Source organism: Eupeodes corollae, chromosome 1 (genome assembly GCF_945859685.1).
Source record: "Eupeodes corollae chromosome 1, idEupCoro1.1, whole genome shotgun sequence".
Classification (NCBI taxonomy): domain Eukaryota; kingdom Metazoa; phylum Arthropoda; class Insecta; order Diptera; family Syrphidae; genus Eupeodes; species Eupeodes corollae.
In genome coordinates this window covers 314,396-336,257 of record NC_079147.1, presented here as the reverse complement: position 1 = coordinate 336,257, position 21,862 = coordinate 314,396, and the positions used below count along the sequence as shown (strand labels likewise).

The following is a 21,862-nucleotide window of genomic DNA, read 5'->3' as shown; positions in this document are numbered from 1 at the left end:
AAGATATTTCAAAGATAGTGTAAAAATGTAACCAGAGTTCATTCTTTCATTTTCAAGCATATGAGTTTTTTAACACTTCAAATGCATCGTATTCGAATAGCAAAGATATAAAAAGAAATGGTGTTCTTTTAAGGTATTTTTTTTTGTTGACTTTTGGAACGCACAACATCCAACAGACGTTACCAAAATCACAATCGTAAATAAGCCTCATATACATTTAATACGTTACGAAGCATTTGAAGCGATTTTATTTTGTATTTATTACTTTTTTAAGAAATTGGCAAATAATGGTATGAATTGTGTCATACCACAAAACATATTTATTATATTTATAATATTTGTTTCATTTATTGAGTAAGTACACCAAATAAATTATTTTTTGATGATAAAATGGAAATTAAAAACAGGTGATTCTTTAGTTATTTTATAATAATCACCCATTCTCCTTTATTTTCAATACTTGTATACCTGTACTGTTTTCACGTTTGTCATCATAAAAGCTTTCAAATTGTCTTCATAAAATCAAACATACGAGTAAAGTTTGATTCACAAATACACCAACAACAGAAAAAAAGTAATAAATAACAGATGAAATTCATTAGAAGTCATTGATAATGTTTAGTTTGCTAAGAAATGAACTTTGTAACAAAGACAATTCCCTTAAAGAAATTACATTTAAATGTTATATTAACTGCAGCTTCTAGCAACCATCAAAAACACCAAAACTTTATTACTTCTTGAATTTGATATCTCTGAGCCTATTCTTGAATTCTACAACAAGGACAATAAACTTTGGGTTGGTATTTGGTATTTTATTTATAATGTCGGCTTTTTCACCAAAGAAAATCATTGACAACATTACATCCTTTAGGAAGCTAGAGTGAAATTAATGCGAATTGTTGAGTGGTACAATGATATCAACGATAGAGCCAACTCTTACGAATTAAACTTGCTTCGTTTGGAAATGGCAGAAATCGATGAACGTTTGGTTCCTCTTTTAACCACGTATCTATGGAATCAGTTTGGTTAGTAAACTCTTTTATGAAACAAATAAAATCCATTTTTATGGAATACTTTATTTTTAAAAGATATTGAATATATAACTGGGGTGTTCGCGACCATTGAGAGGCTACACACGCGTCTCAAGCAAAGTCAAAATAATATCGATGCAATCAAGCGAAGTATCCAGTCGTGGGGAAAAATCCCACTCTTTCAAAGAAAAGATAAGAACCCAAAAGCCCTACTCGATTTCAAGGACAGGGAATCCATTATTCAGCGTCGCCAAGAATTTGCAAATGACACGATGAGACTCATAGAAAAACTTATGGTGATAAATTTGAAATTATTTTTTGATTTGCCGACTGATGCTTCAGAAGAGTCAGTGGAGCTGGAAGACGATTCACTTAACCAGTTAAAAATTACAACTACTGAACCGACCCAAGTCGGACAGGAAACAGAACTTGAAGCAACGCCAATGCAGGGATTGCTGCCCGATAAAATGGTTTGGGGAACTTAAGGGTTGCTTAATTATTTAATTGTATTGATGATTTATTTTAAAGGTTTATTCTGCACAGCACAGACTTGAGTTGCTTCAAAAGTTGCCACCCGAAAAAGCTACATTATTTCATAACTACGAAAACTATGTCGATGATATAATCGCTGAACAACTATTGGAAGTAGTGGTTGTAAGTTTGACTTATCTGCGGATGGAGTTGGAAAACCGCTTTGAAAATGATGCTCCTATATTTGAAATATTAATGGAGCTTCAGGAACCTAATATAGTTTTTTTTCCTAACATTGATACAATACAAAGCCATGGATTTACCTACCTAATAGAATCCTTAATTGGAGATATTTTTTCACAACTTGGAATGCTTAGGCGAGTCTCTCCAAATGTTACAATTCCAGGTAAAGACAGAAAAGGACTAGATTTCATGGGTAATTTTTGTATTACAAAATGTAATTAATATAATTTAGACGAGATAAGCAACAAATTGGAAATCCATAAAATCCGTAATGATATTTTGCTAAAAGTAAAGTATGGGTTACAAGCCATCCGGACCCATGTCAAAAACTTTTCTGATTATAATTTTATCTGGGTCGAAAATAGAGCAAATTATTTGCAAGAAATTAAAACTTATGGACGACCCTTAACTGCAGCCGAACGAGATCCCGCTGATGAAGATGTCAAAACTGTCCCCCTTAAGGAGGAGTATCCACCGTTGAGCGTTTACAAAGAGCAGGTAAGTCATAATTTTGAGACTCACAAAACAGTTATTTTAAACTATGTTTTAGTTGGATAAATTTATAGCCCTCAGGGATGAGGTGAACAATTGGGATATTTTCCAGGATTTCAATGTATGGTTAAGACTTAACAAAAAAGGGTTCAAAAATAGTGTCCTCAATGAAATTGGCAAATGGATAAATCTTTTTAAGTTCGATTTAATTGACAGGGTAGTCAATTCATTGCAGGTTGGCATTACTTTTTGTTGTTTTAAAGAACATTTCATGCATTTTTTAAAAACATAATAACTCTAGGAACTTGAAGATTTTATCCAAGAAGCAAAGATTTGTTTATCTTTGGAATTGGATAAAGAAGATTTAGATAGTCTTTTAAAGATCATGGCCTTCCTAAGTGCAATTAATGAAAAACAATTTACCTACGACGACATGTTTGAACCAATCAAGGAAATAGTAGAGCTTCTTAAAATGTACAGTTATGAATTTCCGAGTAGTGTACTAACCCAGGTTTTTATTTTGTAATACACAAGATCTTTCATATAAATATGACCCATTTCATTAAGTTGGGAGATTTGCCAGACTTGTGGCTCAAAACTAAACGAGATGCTGTAAACGTGAAACAAACCATTGCACCAGTTCAATCCTACCAAGTTGGATTGATTGAGAAAAGAATCACTTTATTCAACAATATGTCCAACTTATATAGGAAAAGATTTCTCGATGGAGAAGTAATTTTACTATTATCGCAACACATAACATGTGATTATAATGACTTTCAAAAACTTTTTATCTAGCTTTTTCTTGTGTCATGTAAAAATCCTTATAATTTGATTGACAAAACAAGCCTTGAACTAACTGAAATTGAAAAATTACAAGAACATCTTATCAGCTCGGCTGTTCTTTTCGAACTACAGGGACCTGATTCCGCTAAAATAAAACGTTGCAGAAGTGATTTAGGTTTACTGAAGCAAATGTGGGACTACTTCATAAGTATTGAATCAACTATTAGGGATTGGAAAAAAACACCATGGAAGAAAATTGACATAGAATCAATGGATATAGAATGCAAAAAAATTGGCAAGGAGTTACGAGGACTAGATAAAGAAATGAGGCTATGGAATCCCTATGTTCATATGGAAAGTTCGTTGAAAAATCTTATGACTTCCCTGAGAGCTATAACAGAATTGCAGAATCCTGCCATCAAAGACCGCCATTGGGCGGAACTTTTGCAAACAACTAAAGTTGAGTTCAAAATGAATGAATCAACCACTCTTAAGGACTTGATAGATCTTAATTTACACAAGTATGAGGAAGAAGTTAAAAACGTTGTAGAAAAATCCGTTAAAGAAATGGCAATGGAGAAGGTGTTGCAGGATCTCCAATCTGCTTGGGTTGAAATGGAATTTGGTACAGAATCTCATGACCGCACTGGACTTAAACTACTTAAGACTTCAGAAGAAATGATCGAAACCTTGGAAGATCACCAAGTTCAACTCCAAAATATGCTTTCATCGAAATTTGTTGGGTATTTTATCAAACAAGTAACTGAATGGCAGAATAAACTATCAAACGCCGACCAAGTTATATCAGCCTGGTTTGAGGTGCAACGTAAATGGCAGTATTTGGAAAGCATATTCATCGGGTCTGAAGACATAAGAAATCAGCTACCTGAAGATTCAAAAAGATTCGATTCTATCGACAGAGAATTTAAAGCTTTGCTTAGTCAAATGGGCAATGACCGAAATGTGATTAGAGCGACAAATAGAAGTGGAGGCCGACTGTACGACACACTTGAAAAACTGTTGACACAGCTTTTAAAATGCGAAAAAGCTTTGAACGAATATTTAGAGACTAAACGTCTTGCATACCCCAGATTTTACTTTGTTTCATCTGCCGACTTACTAGATATCTTATCTAATGGAAACAATCCAAAAATGGTTAGTCGCCATCTGACAAAGCTATATGATTCTCTTGGCAGTCTGTCGCTCATTGAGGGAACCAAACTTTCTAAGGGAATGGTAGCTAAGGAATTGGAGGAATTTGTTCCATTCACACAGAAATGCGACTGTAGCGGAAAGGTAGAGGTTTGGCTGAATCGTGTGACTGACGAGATGCGGAAAACCCTTCAACATCATTTTCGTCAGGCAGTTATTGCCTATGAAAAAAAACCACGTCATATTTGGATTTTTGAGTGGCCGGCGCAGCCAGCTTTAGTAACCACTCAAATTTGGTGGACAACGGAAGCAGACGATGCCTTTGTCAAAGTAAGCATGCGATATGAAAACGCTATAAAAGACTATAACAGAAAACAAATTAACCAATTGAATGCTCTCATCATACTTTTACTTGGTGACTTGACTCCTGGGGAAAGGCAAAAAATTATGACAGTTTGCACAATTGATGTTCATAGCCGTGATGTTATTTCGAAAATAATCCACCAAAAAGTCGATGTTGCCACTGCATTCCAATGGCAAAGTCAACTTCGCCACAGATGGGACACTAAATTGGACGATTGTTTCGCTAACATCTGCGATGCTCAGTTTAAATACGACTATGAATATCTTGGAAACACTCCTCGATTGGTTATAACACCACTTACTGACCGTTGCTATATCACTCTCACCCAATCTCTGCATCTTATAATGGGAGGTGCTCCTGCTGGGCCCGCTGGAACTGGGAAAACCGAAACTACCAAAGATCTAGGTCGCGCATTGGGAATGATGGTATACGTATTTAACTGTTCCGAACAAATGGATTACAAATCCTGTGGCAACATTCACAAGGGATTAGCTCAAACTGGAGCGTGGGGTTGCTTCGATGAATTCAATAGAATATCGGTGGAAGTATTGTCTGTCGTCGCTGTTCAGGTGAAATGCATACAAGATGCAATAAAGGTGGATCATTCTTTTAAATCTAAAGTGCCATTTACCTTTTTTTATATCTATTTTTAATACCTAGGCCAAAAAGACTGTGTTTAACTTCCTTGGTGAGATTATAGCACTAAGGTCAACGGTTGGAATGTTTATAACAATGAATCCAGGGTATGCAGGTCGAGCTGAACTTCCAGAGAACTTAAAAGCACTGTATCGTCCATGTGCAATGGTCGTACCTGACTTCGCCCTAATCTGTGAAATCATGTTGGTCGCTGAGGGATTTCAAGAAGCCCGCCTCTTAGCTCGAAAATTTATTACGTTATATACATTGTGCAAAGAACTTTTATCGAAACAGGATCATTACGATTGGGGACTTAGAGCAATAAAATCTGTTCTCGTAGTCGCTGGATCACTAAGGGTTAGTATTAATTATTTATAACTTTTTAGCTGTTTATAAACAATCTACAGAATGTAATATAGAAATAATATAGGAAAAACAATTAAAATTTCTAATTTATTTGTGTTTTTGTATTTTTTTAAAGAGAGACGATAGATATCGCCCAGAAGATCAAGTTCTAATGAGGGCTCTTCGTGATTTTAATACTCCTAAAATAGTTACTGATGATGTTAGTATATTTATAGGCCTAATTGGAGATCTTTTCCCGGCTTTAGATGTGCCTCGAAAACGAAATTTAGACTTTGAAGAAATAATCAAGAAATCAGCTATAGATTTATCTCTTCAACCCGAGGCTGGTTTTATACTAAAAATTGTTCAATTGGAAGAACTGTTTGCTGTTCGTCACTCTGTGTTTATTATAGGAAACGCTGGCACTGGAAAAACCTCTGTTTGGAAAACTTTGTTCAAGACATATCAAAATCAAAAAAGGAAACCACTTTTCAACGACCTTAATCCTAAGGCAGTAACGAACGATGAACTTTTTGGAATTGTCAATCCCGCAACTAGAGAATGGAAAGATGGTCTTTTCTCTATCGTAATGCGAGACCAAGCAAACACTCCTGGAAATGGGCCTAAGTGGATTGTACTCGATGGTGATATTGATCCTATGTGGATTGAAAGTTTGAACACAGTCATGGATGATAATAAAGTTCTAACGCTGGCGAGCAATGAACGCATTGCCCTAACAAAAGAAATGCGCTTACTTTTTGAAATTGCAAATCTCAAAACAGCAACGCCAGCAACAGTATCTCGAGCTGGAATTCTTTACATAAATCCCCAAGACCTTGGGTGGAATCCATTTGTAGCATCATGGCTACAGGCACGTGGAAATAATACTGAAAAATCCATCTTAATTATTCTTTTCGAAAAATATGTCCCTCCACTACTTGAAGTACTAAAAACAAAACTTAAATTAATAACTCCAATTTCTGACACAGCTATGTTACAAATGACCTGCTATTTGCTTGATTGTCTTCTTACGCCCCAAAATGTACCAACAGATTGTCCAAAGGAATGGTATGAAATCTATTTTGTATTTTGCGTTATCTGGGGGTTTGGTTCTAGCTTGTTTCAAGACCAAATAATTGACTGGCGCAACGAGTTTCACAAATGGTGGGTTAACGAATTCAAAACCATAACCTTTCCTCATGGAGGAAATGTGTTCAGTTATTATGTTAACAATGAAACAAAAAAATTTACACCATGGACAAATCTTGTACCACACTTTGAATTAGACACAGACATTCCATTGCAATCAAATTTGGTACACACTTCAGAGACTACCCGACTGAAGTATTTCGCAGATGTTCTCATTACGGAGCACCACCCGATAATGTTCATAGGTCCCCCGGGCTCTGGGAAAACTATAATAATGGCATCAAAACTGAATTCACTACCTGAAAGCAAATTTGCAGTAACAAACGTGCCGTTCAATTTCTATACTACTTCTGAGATGTTGCAAAGGATCCTAGAAAAACCTCTCGAGAAGAAAGCTGGTCGCAATTTTGGGCCTGCAGGCAATAAGAACATGATTTATTTTATTGACGATATGAATATGCCTGAGGTTGACAAATATGGAACAGTACAACCACATACTTTGATACGCCAATTTATGGACTATCACCACTGGTATGACAGAGCCAAAATGTCGCTCAAGGAGATCCATAATTGTCAATTTGCCTCTTGTATGAACCCCACAGCCGGTTCATTTACCATAAATCCGAGATTGCAACGTCATTTTTGTTCATTTGCCGTAAAGTAAGTATGACCCGCTTCTCCATTCCACAATTGCGTGTTGTCTTTCAAATTTGAATGTTCATTGATTTCTTATAGTGCTCCTGGTGGAGAGGCATTGTTCCACATTTTGCATTCAATCCTCTCCCAGCATATGGATGCTTCCCAGCATAAGTTTTCCAAGGCAACTAAGGACATGTGCGAACCCCTTATTGGAACAGCAATTGTATTGCATCAAAAAATTTTACAAACTTTTCTCCCAACTGCCATTAAATTTCATTACAATTTTAATTTGCGTGATCTAGCAAACATATTTTCGGTGAGTTCTTTTTATTCCCAACCTTTGCCTCGTGTACTACTCGTAAATATTTGATTAAAAACCACTTTACAGAACATACTGCTTATAAATAAGGTACACAGTAAGAATTTTTGAAAAAAAATAAAAGGAGCTGGTTAGTTAACTAACAATTAATATTAAACAATTCACTATAAATAATTTAAATAAAATAAGCACATGCCATTTTTGAGCCACCCTAATGAACACATACTTACAATATACACACAATTTATAATTAACTGATATCAACGTATTAAATAACATTTCTGTCCAGGGTATGTTAAATGCAAACGCAGAAACATGTCCAAATCCAAATATGCTCCTTCGATTATGGGTCCATGAATGCAATCGAGTGTATAGTGATAAACTGGTGGACCAAAGTGATATGAACACCTATCAAAAACTAATTGTAGAAAACGTACGAAAGGGTGTTGAAACTTACAATGAAGATGTTGTGTTTCAAAAACCGCACATTTTCTTCCACTATGCGAAAGGCTTATCAGACAATAAATATATGCCTGTTAACGATTGGGGACAACTTAATAAGCTTTTGGAAGAAGCTCAATCACGTTACAATGACTTTGTTGGGGCCATGAACCTTGTCCTTTTTGAAGATGCAATGAGTCATATATGTCGAATCAGCCGGATAATGGAATTTTCAAGAGGATACGCTCTACTGATTGGAGTAGGTGGCTCAGGAAAACAGTCACTTACTCGATTAGCCAGCTATATTTCTTCGTTGGATGTCTTTCAAATACAACTGACCAAAGATTACAGTATAAACGACCTTAGATCCAACATTGCAGTGCTTTACATGAAATGTGGAATCAAATCCAATCCATGTTGTTTTCTAATGACGGACGCTGAAGTCGCAAAAGAAGACTTCCTTGTCCTAGTAAATGATTTACTTGCCTCAGGTGATATTCATGAGCTTTTTTCCGATGAAGAAGTAGAAAACATAGTAGGAGCTATCCGAAACGAAGTTAAGCAAGCAGGAATTTTCGATAGCAAAGAAAATTGTTGGAAGTTTTTTATTGAAAAAGTACGTGGACTACTCAAAGTTGTTTTGTGCTTCTCTCCTGTCGGCCCTACCCTCAGAGTACGTGCGAGGAAATTCCCAGCTCTTGTCAATAACACAACAATCGATTGGTTCCATGAATGGCCGAGAGAAGCACTAGAAAATGTTGCTTACCGCTTTCTGTCTGAAATCGAATGCCTACCCTACCACTTGGCTTCTCCTGTATCCAAGTTCATGGCCTACGTTCATAAAACGGTGAATGATATATCACAGCTCTACCTACTGAACGACAAAAGATATAACTACACAACCCCAAAATCATTCTTAGAGCTCATAAATTTATACACAAAATTGTTTGTGGAAAAAGTCAAAGTTAATCAGGAGAGGACAGTTCGCCTAGAGAACGGACTGATAAAATTGGCATCTTGTTCGCAAGAAGTTGATGGCCTTCAGGACGTCCTCAAGGTGCAAGAAATCGAATTGGAAGTAAAAAATAAAGAGGCAGATAATCTTATCATTGTTGTTAGTACAGAAAATGAAAATGTATCCAAAGAAAGAGTATTCGCCACACAAGAGGAAAAAAAGGTAAGAAAAATTGAAGAAGATGTAGGTGCAAAGGCTGCTCTTTGTGAGGAAGATTTTCGAAAGGCTCAACCTGCTCTGCTAGCCGCCCAAGAAGCCCTTAATACTCTCAATAAAAACAATCTTACCGAACTTAAATCATTTGGCTCTCCCCCTGATGCTGTAGTTAGCGTGTGTGGAGCTGTATTAGTCCTTTTTGCTTCTAAAGGTAAAATACCAAAAGATCGAAGCTGGAAGGCAGCTCGAGTGATGATGGGCAATGTTGATAAGTTTCTCAATGATTTGGTAAACTATGACAAAAAACACATCCATCCGGATGTAATTAAGGCTCTGCAACCATACATTAATGACCCAGAATTTAATCCGGAGAAAATTGTTTCAAAGTCGCAAGCCGCTGCCGGTCTCTGTTCGTGGGTGATAAACATTAATCGATTTTACGAAGTATATTTGGTGGTGGAGCCAAAAGAACGAGCTTTGGTGGAAGCTGAACAAGAATTGCAAGATGCCAGAGATAAGCTAACAGCCCTTAATCATCGCTTGAACGAACTCGAGGAGAAATTGAACATTCTGCAGGCTGACTTCGAAAGTGCTTTGGCAAAGAAACAAAAATGCCAGGACGAAGCTGATAAAACCGCATTTACGATTGACTTGGCAAATAGATTGATTGGTGGACTTGCATCCGAGAAAATTCGATGGACAGAGTCGGTCAAAAGGTGGGTAAAGAATTTATTGCTTGATTGAAATTATATTTACAAACGCAAATCTTCCCTATTCCCAACCCTTAAATACTTGATGTTTTCATTTTAGCTTAAATGCTTGCCAAATTACCTTGCCTGGAGATATTTTGCTCATATCATGTTTTATTTCGTATGTGGGGTGTTTTACGCGAATTTACAGGGTGGAGTTGCAAACTAAATTATGGATTCCTACCTTTAAGACATCGGAGGTGAGTATGTATGCAGATAGACATCTTATCTATATAGCGTTGTAAATTGCTGATGAGGTAATTGTTAATATAATTTATGTCTAAAAGCCTCCTATTCCGATCTCCGAAGAGGGCGACCCTTTTGCTATGATTTGTGATGATGCTCAGATAGCGGAATGGAACAATCAAGGCTTGCCCAGCGATCGAATGTCAGCTGAAAATGCCGCGATTTTGGTCCATTCAGAGCGATATCCACTTATGATTGATCCACAGCTGTAAGTATCAAGTGCATTTAATTGTATAAAAGTTATTTGACAGCAAAAACGCATTAATCTAAAGTAAATTGTCACCGTTCTGTCACCATTGTCTGCGCTTTTTAACACCCCATTATTTTAAATGATCCTATTTGTCGAATTAAAAATGTTGACAATTTTCGATGCTTCCTGGTCTAAATAAAATATTTTTAGAGAGATATTGTGCGTGCGTGTGCACGTATATGTATGTTCGAAATTTTTGGAAGCTTTTTTCGTCGTCCATATCTCAAGAACTAGTAGGGATATCGACTCCAAATAAACTTTGTTATACAGACAATAATGCAAAAAACGCAGAAAGGTCTCAAAATTGAGTGGGTTATTTGTCCCATAGCAATTTTTGAAAATTTTTGTTAACCCAAAATATCTCACGAACCAATATCGACTTCAATTTAAATCAATACATATTACTTATTGTGATATATTGATATAATTTCGAAAAAAAAATCAAACAATTTTTTTTATATATGAAAAAAAAAACTGAACAAAAATAATAAATAAAGTCACATAACTGTACGTGTATGCAACGAAAAATAACTTTTTTGAAATCTTGAGAAAAATCAGACAGTTTTTTTTCCAAAAAATAGAAACCAAAAACAAAGACATTACTAAAAGTTGGTAAAATTGCTTTTCGACTTAAATATCTTTTTAAAAACTCAAGATACTAGCTATAAACTGATTTTCTCTTACAAAAAATATTGTTTTAAACATTTAGTAAAGTCTTGGAAAGATCGAATTGACAGATTTTTACAAAAACTAAAAACATACAAAAACATTACTAGAACTAGGTAAAAGCTGATTCTCGACTAAAATATCTTTTGAACAATCAAAAAATTATGCTTCAAACTAATTTCATCTAAAAGAAAATATTGTTTTTAACATTTAGTAATTTTTGTATGAAGATCCAACATTTAGTTTTTCATAAAAATTATCATCTATGAAGGTATTCATCTAGGTTTCCAAAATCGAGTGAAATTAAATCTAGATCTAAAAAAAAAATCGAGTGAAATTGTTTTCAGGTTTCCACCTTTCGATCGATTTGATAAATTCAAATACATTTCTGTTTTTTTATTGCTTTCATTGTGTTGATGGACATGCTGCTAACTGAAGGTTTGCAGTTCTTTGCGGTTAGTAGTTTCCGATAATATAATTTAGGAAAAACTCTAAAGTCGAAGGTAAGTTTTGAAAAAAAAAAACCCTGTTTTACACGAAATATTATAGAAAAGATGTTTGGTGTGTTGAAAAATCATTTTAAATACTCCTTGCCGCAACTACAGAGTACAATCTTCAACTTCTCACTAACCAAACTGTCGAGTTTTAATCAGATCAACTTACTCCAGTCGAATTCAAATCACTTGAAAATCACAAATATCGAACACGAAAATTCACTTCGTCTTAAGTTTGGAAAAAAATCAATATCAATAAAAATTAATTTTCAGCACTCAGTGAAATTTAGAACCTAGCTGAATGACTTCTTAATAGTATGAGAGCCCAAGAGGGGATTTTGGAATGTACTAAAGCGCTGCAGATTAATACACAGGGAGATTCCTAGCACCCCATTGAATTCCTCCACCAAGTATTAGCCCCGTATATGTGTCAGCGCGTCAAGGATAAAGGATCATATTAGTAAAAAAATTGATCATCTGGAATTCTCGAGCGCCTCAGATTAAGGTAGGGTAGGTAGTTATTTATATGCTTTAAAGTGTATATTCCACTAATCTGACAATTTTCGATTGACGATAAGAAGAAGCTGGGTTACAAACTTGTAAAAAAAACGTCATCTTGACTTTCTCGAGCGTGGCTAAATTTGTATTTATTTTGAAGGCAATAATTCAACGTTTACGAATAATATATAATATGACGATTTCCGTAAGCCTAAGTAAGGACAAATAATAGAAAAAAGTTTAATGCGTGCAGGTACATCATGCCGGCATTCCCCTTCCACGTTTCTTTAACTCTCTCACTCTTTCTCTATCTATGACTTGCTCACTCCGTCCCTACTGTGGGTTATGTTGTCATGACGCCATGACAGTTGATCACGCACTTGTTTTTTCGTTTACAAGATGTTTGTACCGCCTAAAATTATTTTGCGATTTTGATGTTTATTATGTGAATTAAAGTTAAAAAAAAAAGTTACAATGAGTGACATTAATGTAAAGTGTTTGTTTTGTGGTGAAACTAATTTACAAAAAACTATCAAATTTACGTTAGATACATTACAAAAATGTATAAATGGAAAATTTATTAAATCGAGCCAGAAGAGGAAGATAATGAATAGAATATCAAAATAAAGGTAATGAATACCCACGAAGATGATGATTTTTTTTTTCAGATCCTCAATAAGTTAAAAGATTTGAAAAAATACAAACAAAAATTCTGGACATTTTCAGATTAGGCGAATCCCTTCAGCTAGTTATCAGATAATGAGGAAGCACGTTTAAGGTATATAAATGAACCATATATGTATATGTTAATCTGACGCGCTTGGGTATTTCAAAATGGCGTTTTTTTTTAAATTCTAATAAAAGCTCGAGTTTGGGTCACATCCAAATCGTCAGATTATTACCGTTTATTTTCAAAAATACCTAGAACATGGATGCTATTAATATCTGACGGGCTCGAGTAGGCCCTGTCCAAGCAACTGCTTTGGTCTCTTTGACGCTCCAGTAAATCCCGATTTAGCACCCGGGGCACCCCTACTATAATGATTGAATTGTATAGGTACCCATTTTTTTGTAGAAAAATTCAATCTGTATTTTTGTATGAATACAAAATAAAAGAAATGTTTATAAAATTAGTAATAATTGGTTAATTTCGTCAACAAAAACTGATTTTCAACTACAACTATTTCAGCATATGCAAAATATTGTTGGTCATTTTAAGCTAATTATTTTAGAAAAGAGAACACAAAAACAAACAAAAAACAACAAAAAAAACCTAAAAGAAATGGTTTTCGACTCAATTATTAAAAGAACAACGACAGATATTGGCTTCAAATTATTTATATCACGCAAAACATTGTTATGAATATTTTGTTAAAGTTTTAAGTAAGACAAATAGACAGACAAAATGGGATGTTACCAGTGGTGGTCGAATCCCAGACTCTTTTTTGTTTTTTGTAGTCAAAACATGGATGTAACTACTTAGTTATCTAAACATAATAAAATAGTCAATGGACTTAAATTACCTTCTTTTAAAAAACAACTGAAACATTAAACTGCAAATTTTATTGGCCTTTTAACATATTTTAGAAAGAAAGTTAAAACTGAGCAAATTTAAGTACCTACTATCATTTTCATTATTCAATAAATGTTCTAATAGAAAATTTGAATTTTCAAGGCGTTTAAAAGTGCGCATAATTTATTTTTCCATACTTTTTTTTAAAAAAGATCGGAAATGAAAAATATAGATATGCAGGCAATACTCATTAACAGGCAGAAGACTGTTTTACACCCATCGTACAACTGACACTTCACCTCGCTATTATGATATTTCCTCACTCAAATTTTTGTTTTCAGGAACCGAACAAAATATAGAAATGTCATCACGACACATGGTATGTTTTCCTATGGTGTGTCTCTATCTCTTGTCTCCTGGGATGGGTGGTATAATGTACTATCTGTATATACAAATAATAATGTAGGAAAAAGCTTTGATACTGATGGTTGTAGTTCGGTGCGGTCATAAATTAATAAAAACAAACTAGTGTTCGGTGCGGAAAATAAAATAGTTTAAAATGGAACTCATCTAGCGTCGCCAGAGCAGTTGGGACTTTCAATATTTATGCATAGATGTTACGATTTTGCAGATAAATAAAACATGTTACCTATACGTATTAACAACTAGGCATTTCCTTATTAAATAATATATTTAGAAGAGTTCAGTTTCTTTGAACAATAAAAAAGCATATTAAAATATTATCATATGGCCCAAAAATTACTCCTTCTAAAAACTTTTTGGGAAGGAAATGCCACAAAGCTCGAAATAAATACTTCTCAATTTTATTTTATAACGCCCAAATCACTAGTTGGACTAATCACCCAAAAGATGTCATGTGTTTCAACATTTGGTCATTCTCAAACATTTTGACATTTCGAGTTTAAAATTTTACCGCACAAACGTAACAAATATGCTTGCCTATATTTTATTTGCAATATGAGAAACCACGTCTAAATTATTTCACTTGTTTCAAAGAACTGTAATATATTTTATTTAGAGTAAGCTTACAATGATGCATACTAAGATCGTAACTAAGCAAGTTTAAGTTTACATATTATAAGACAAGAGAAAGTGGGAGATAAAAGAAACAAGGAAATAAGCAAAGTAATTATTCAACATAGGGTTTACTTATTAAGTATATAAAACATAAAATAAAAACTAATATTTTATCACTCCCCCTTTTAATAATGTTTTAAAAGAAAAATAATTCATAATGTTTTCAACAATTCAAACAAAAAAAATGAATTAGTATTATTTACTGCAATAACTCCCATAATAGAACGAAATCGTTGAAATTTATTTTGGGAAATGGTTTTGTTAAAATATCGGCCACTTGGTTTTGCTTTGGCACATATTTATATCCAGACGTGTAGCCACCATCAGATGCAAAAGGCTGCCCACTGCTTGTCGAAAAGGAAAATTTATCTCTTCAGATGACTTTTCTGAAAAGTTCCCAACTTCTGATGTGTCTGCTGGAATAGACACAGGTACTGCATCTGACATATTGAATTTCTCAATCAAACGTTTCACATACTGCGATTGATTTATGTGAATAGACCCGTCCCGAAATCCCCTTATCCCCAATTCCAGAAAATGTTTGGCAGGAAACACCTTTATTTCCAAGTTAAGTTTAAGATGCTCACAAAACTTCAAAATTTTGTATTTGTCCGTTGACGAAACCAAACCATCATCTATAAGTTGCCAAAATAACCTTTCTATCTTTTTCATCGCTTACAAAAACACATGGATCTAAAGCATATGGTCGAAAATTAAACGTTTTAAGAAACTTAGTAAATGTTTGGTTCCATCATCTAGCGGCTTGTTTTAGTCCATACAGGCTCCTTTGAAGCTTGCAAACTCGAGTGCTTCCATCCTCATAATATCTTGGTTGTCGAACATAAATTTCTTCTTTGATATCAGCGTATAAAAACGCTGTTTTGACATCGATCTGTTTAATGTGGAGTTTTTTGGATGCTGCTATACCCAAAATTGTCCTTAATTGAAATGAATTTAGCCACAGAGCTAAATGTTTCAGAGTAATCCACCCCCCGCTGGCTAAAGCCACGAGCCACTAATCGTGCCTTATATCTCTTACCTTCATTCTCAGTTGAATTCTTGATTGTGAAAATCCATTTGGTATTAACTAGGTTGCGTTCAGCAGGTAAATCCATCAAAACCCGCAGGTTTCATTTTTGTTCAAAGAAACAATTTCTTCATCCATAGCCTCTTTCCATTTAGCTGCATCTTCACACTGCATAGCATTTTCAAAACTAACTGGTAAACAAGATTCCGCTAAGAAGGCAAAGCTTTCCTGCATGCAAAAGTTCGCATCAGTTTCAGCAATCCTGGTCTTACTTCTCAATCGGTCACTAACAAAGCTCCTTCGGGCTTCTTGTTTATCTGCATCATTCATCTCAACTTCAAATTCTTCAAAATAATCTTCAAAGACTTCATCACATCATTATCAACATCAACAACATCACCATTCGTAGGCTTTTCTTTTTCAGCAGCAACATGACCACTCCGATCAACCTTACAATCCGGAACAGTCTCTTCCAAAGATGATTCACTTTGTTCATGAGAATCATTATTAAAAACACCATACAATTTTTCATGATTAACCATGACCTTCCAATCGTGAAACCGGACATCACGACATATTTCTACCTTGTTATTTTCGGGTGAATATATTCTATACCCTTTTACATTGTCACCATATCCTACGAAAATACCCTTTTTAGATTTTCGGTCCCATTTTCGCCTCTTCTGGTTGGGTATTTGAACAAAAACATCTGTTCCAAAAACTTGAAAGTTTGTTATACCGGCTCGCTTCCCATACCACAGCTCATACGGTGATTTATCTTTGATTGGACTTGAACCTGTTCGGTTTAGAACAAAAACTGCAGTATTTACTGCTTCAGCCAAAAGTTTCATGTCTAAGTTTCTACCATGAATCATTGTTCGAGCTGCTTCTACAATGGTACGCATTTCACGCTCTGCACGACCGTTTTGTTCAGGCGTATAAGGTACAGTCCTTTGATGCACGATACAGTTTTCCACTAAAATCTTTTGATTTGTATACTCTAAGCCATTATCAGATCGCAAAACTTTCATCTTTCGACCTTGCATTTTAAATTATCCGAAGATAAGCGGAGACCCTTATCTAAGGCACAATTTAGAGAGAATAAATTAAGGTGAATATCTGGAACATATAAAACATCAGCCAAATGATTCTTCTCCCAGCTAACATTGTTAAAAGACAATACGTTTATGTCCCCTCTGCCATAAGCATTAATAGTATTTCCATCTCCTATCTTTATTATTATAGGCTTATCAAAATGTTTGTAATTAAGGAACCACTTTTTCCTACTGGTCATGTGGTCACTCGCTCCAGAATCCAGGAACCACTCGTCAGCTCGAGCATCACCTTGTGACAACATCGCCTCACAAACAAACGCATTCCCTTTTTTTCATTAAAATTAGACCCACCAAACTGTTTCTCCTTTTTCTTTGGACATTCATTCTTCCAATGCCCTACGCTTTTACAAAAGAAACATCCTCCTGGCTTTGAATTCTGTCTACTTTTGTTCAAAAACTTTTTGGGTGTAAATTGTTTGTTTGCTATAAAAGCACTACTTCCTCCTGGCTCAGAAAAATTGGTTTGCGAAATAATACGCGCCTCTTCAAGAACTAATCTACTCGTTAGATGCGCTAAGGTTTGCTTATCGGTTGCTGTAGATTCGCAAGCGCTATAGAAATGGCTAAATGAAGTAGGCAAGGTCATGAGTATTTTCGTAATGACCATCGAGTCAGAAACCTTTTTTCCTATATCGGCTAATCAGAAACCTTTTTTCCTATATCGGCAAGCTGTTGCACAATAGCCTGCAACTTGGAAATATGTAAAGCAATATCGTCTTTCGGATCTTTATTGAAACTGTAAAACTGCTGCTGGAGCATGCGGATACTCGCTTTTGACTTTACCTCATAAACAGTATAAAGCTTGTACCACATTTCCTTCTAGGATTTGCAATTCATGATATGCAAAAGTGGTTGTGGACAAATTGAGGTGGCTAAAACTTTTGAGCCTAATTTTTCAGCTTCAGTAGGCTTAGCTTCATCTCCTGTCACATATTTTAATACATCATATGAACTCAAAATGATTCTTATCTGAAATTTCCACTGATCACCATTAATTAGTTTCTCAATTTTTGTTTCACTGTTATCAGATGACATGATGATAAAATAATGTTAACGGTCAAACACAATGAGATCTAGATAACCGTATGACAATGACCAGTTAAGTGTGTATGTGATAAAATTACCAGTTATGTACGTATATGAATTTATTACCAAATGTATAAAAAATGCAATTTTATGTGCAGCAAATTTTCCCAAATACCAATCGTGCGTCGGCAAATTGTTTATGCTTCTCTTTATTACACAGAATTTTCGATGCTTCGAAAATTTGTAGCTTTTGATTAAACTTTAAATTTAAAATTCGTACATGCACGTGATTCTCAAAAAAAAATCATAAACACAACTGGGCCCATAACCTGTTGCAATATAAGAAACCACGTCTGACTTCTTTCACTTGTTTCAAAGAACTGTAATATATTTTATTTAGAGTAAGCTTACAATGATGCATACTAAGATCATAACTAAGCAAGTTTAAGTTTACAAACAAGGAAATAAGCAAAGTAATTATTCAACATTTTTACTTATTAAGTATTTAAAACATAAAATAAAAACTAATATTTTAACAGTAATAAAACAAAATGGTTTGTTTATCACAGTGTGAGAACTTAGCATTATGACTTATAAAACAGTGAAATATCAATGGTGGCATCCTGCAACCTATCTGCTAGGGTTCACTACAATATTTTTTAGAGGTAGCTGTGAGGTTGTGTGTATGCAAGGTTTCCTTCAAATCCAGTTTCTTTAAATGCAAAGAAACTTTGCATACACTCAACAGCGCACCCACCCCAAATCCTAGAGTGAAGCTAAGCAGAGGGATTGCAGATGGATAACTACCCCCCATACATACCTCACTGTTTATTATTGCCTGTGAGCTCAAATATTTTAGGCGTAAGACATTTATAAGTTTTCGTTTATAAACTAAAATTAGTGTTTTCTAAGTTCATAATGCAAATACAGGATAAGAAGTCTTTTTTTAATATTCAAATTTCCAACCTGTTTTTATTGGTGGTTATAAACGAAACTCATATACACCTATGTAAATATATTCCAGTAGACGTGATGATGTCCCAGGTCAAATTCCCATTTATTCACAAACGAAACAACCATACTCTGATTTTCCTAATTTTAAATTAAAATTTTGATTGGTTTTTATCGTCATGCAGGCAAGGCATCAAATGGGTCAAACAAAAGTACCATAACAACCTAGTAGTTTTACGTTTAACCCAGCGAGGCTACCTAGATGTTGTGGAACGTGCAGTGAGCAACGGAAATGTTCTTTTGATTGAAAATATCGGCGAGAGTATTGATGCAGTTCTGAATCCATTGCTCGGGCGTATGCTCATTAAAAAGGGAAAGTACCTTAAAATGGGCGACAAGGAAATCGATTTCAATGCTAATTTTCGATTAGTTTTGCATACTAAATTAGCAAATCCTCACTATAAACCGGAGATTCAAGCACAAACAACTTTAATTAATTTTACTGTTACCCGCGATGGCCTAGAGGATCAACTACTAGCTGAAGTAGTGAAAGCTGAACGTCCAGATCTCGAAGTAATGCGTGCAAATCTAACACAGCAGCAGAATCAGTTTAAGATAACCTTGAAGTTTTTAGAAGATGATTTACTCCAGCGACTGTCTTCTGCCGGCGAGAACGTCCTACAAGACGTAACTCTCGTTATGAATCTAGAAAAGACGAAGAAAACAGCTGAAGAAATAGAAGTCAAGGTTGCTGAGGCTAAGATAACGGCTGTACAAATTGATTCCGCTCGTGAGCACTACCGACCAGCTTCTCAAAGGGCGTCAATTATTTATTTTATTTTGAATGATCTGTGTAAGATAAATCCTATTTATCAATTCTCTTTAAAAGCATACACGGTGGTATTCTCGAATGCCATTTCCAAATCGATTCCAGCGGAAAAAGTTAAAGAGCGAGTTGAAAACTTAATAGATTCAATTACTTTTTATAGTTTTGTTTATGTTTCACGTGGGCTCTTCGAAGCTGACAAACTCATATTCTTGACTCAAGTCGCTATACAGATACTCCTTAGTTCTGGAGAAATAGAAGCTACTGAAGTTGATTTTCTTCTCCGGTTTCCTTACTCTCCAAATGTTTCATCCAAAATTCATTTTCTTTCTAATGTTGCTTGGGGAGGTATTAAGGCTCTCTCGAATCTTGAAGCTTTTCGAGGACTCGATAAGGACATTGAAACATCACAGAAAAGGTGGTTGAAATTTATAGATGCAGAATGTCCAGAGTCCGAAAAATTTCCTGGAGAATGGAAAAATAAATCTGCTATCGAAAGGCTCTGCATAATGCGGTGTTTGCGGCCAGATCGAATGTCAAATGCGATAAAAGTTTTTATTGAGGAGAAACTTGGCACGAAGTATACTGAAAATCGAATGATGGAATTTTCAAAAACTTTTGAAGAATCGAGTCCAGAAACTCACATTTTTTTTGTCCTATCCCCAGGAGTAGATCCTCTTAAGGATGTTGAAAAACTAGGCAAGATACTTGGATTCAAGTCTGACAACGAAAATTTTCACAGCGTATCACTGGGACAAGGGCAAGAAGTCGTAGCTGAGAACGCAATGGAAATTGCATCTCAAAGTGGGCATTGGGTCATTCTGCAAAACATTCACCTGGTAGCTCGGTGGCTACCTAGTCTTGAAAAGAAGATAGAGAGTACTCTAATTAATGTTCACCAAGATTATAGGCTTTTTTTGAGTGCCGAGCCAGCTGCAGATCCTGCATATCACATACTGCCACAAGCCATTCTTGAATCAGCAATTAAAATAACCAACGAACCACCTACCGGAATGCAAGCAAATATACATAAGGCTTTGGATAATTTTAGCGATGAAACACTGGAAATGTGTTCCAAGGAAACTGAATTTAAGGCAATTCTATTTTCGTTATGTTATTTTCATGCCGTTGTAGCAGAGCGACGAAAATTCGGGCCTCAGGGATGGAATAGAGTGTATCCATTTAATGTTGGTGACTTGACAATATGTGTCTATGTGTTATATAACTATCTAGAAGCAAACAGTAGAGTTCCATGGGAAGATTTACGATACCTCTTTGGAGAAATTATGTATGGAGGTCATATTACAGACGACTGGGACCGTAGACTTTGTCGAACATATCTGGAAGAGTTTATGCAGCAGGAATTAGTTGATGGTGAGTTAGAGTATTGTGAGGGCTTTCCCGCACCTGGAATACTGCGATACAGCGGGTATCATGAGTACATCGACGAAAATCTTCCCGTTGAGAGCCCTACTTTGTATGGATTGCACTTAAATGCTGAAATTGGCTTCCTAACCACCGTATCTGAACGTCTATTCCGCATAGTATTTGAGCTACAACCACGCATGCCTGTTGGTACGGGGTCCTCAGGAGGGGCGGAGCAGTCTGAGGACGATATTGTGAAGGCAACTCTAGAAGATCTACTCGATAAAATACCTCAGCAGTTCAATGTATATGAGTTAATGGCAAGGGTTGAAGACAAAAACCCATTTATAATTGTAGCCTTCCAGGAATGTGAACGGATGAACATTCTTATGCGAGAGATCTTTAGGTCTCTTAAGGAACTCGAATTAGGCTTAAAGGGAGAGCTAACTATTTCATCTGAAATGGAGAACCTCATGCAATCACTTTATATGGACCAAGTTCCAGAATCCTGGACCAAATTAGCTTACCCAAGTCTATGGGGTCTTCAATCATGGTTTGCCGATTTGATGTTGCGCTTGAGGGAACTTGAAGGATGGGTAGCGGATTTCAAGATGCCATCATCTGTTTGGTTAGGTGGCTTTTTCAATCCACAAAGCTTTTTAACTGCCATTATGCAACAGACTGCCCGCAAAAACGAATGGCCATTAGATCGCATGTGCCTCAATTGTGATGTAACCAAAAAAAGAAAAGAAGAAATAAAGTAATATTATTAAAACATAAATTTATACACATAATACTT

The 21,862-nt window shown here is 35.4% G+C and overlaps 1 protein-coding gene across 1 annotated transcript in view; it reads left to right on the top strand.

Moving 5' to 3' along the window:
- The window catches only part of LOC129940787 (dynein beta chain, ciliary), a 32,343-nt gene that overhangs the window by 9,366 nt on the left and 1,115 nt on the right, over nucleotides 1-21,862 (top strand). The window contains exons 9-24 of the mRNA XM_056049265.1: nucleotides 698-796; nucleotides 872-1,025; nucleotides 1,089-1,501; nucleotides 1,560-1,908; nucleotides 1,978-2,243; nucleotides 2,296-2,472; nucleotides 2,539-2,748; nucleotides 2,805-2,969; nucleotides 3,036-5,135; nucleotides 5,200-5,532; nucleotides 5,657-7,329; nucleotides 7,405-7,624; nucleotides 7,917-9,955; nucleotides 10,050-10,188; nucleotides 10,276-10,442; nucleotides 19,058-21,823. Coding sequence (XP_055905240.1) covers nucleotides 698-796; nucleotides 872-1,025; nucleotides 1,089-1,501; nucleotides 1,560-1,908; nucleotides 1,978-2,243; nucleotides 2,296-2,472; nucleotides 2,539-2,748; nucleotides 2,805-2,969; nucleotides 3,036-5,135; nucleotides 5,200-5,532; nucleotides 5,657-7,329; nucleotides 7,405-7,624; nucleotides 7,917-9,955; nucleotides 10,050-10,188; nucleotides 10,276-10,442; nucleotides 19,058-21,823 — 11,270 coding nt within the window. The remainder of the gene's footprint in view (nucleotides 1-697; nucleotides 797-871; nucleotides 1,026-1,088; nucleotides 1,502-1,559; nucleotides 1,909-1,977; nucleotides 2,244-2,295; nucleotides 2,473-2,538; nucleotides 2,749-2,804; nucleotides 2,970-3,035; nucleotides 5,136-5,199; nucleotides 5,533-5,656; nucleotides 7,330-7,404; nucleotides 7,625-7,916; nucleotides 9,956-10,049; nucleotides 10,189-10,275; nucleotides 10,443-19,057; nucleotides 21,824-21,862) is intronic.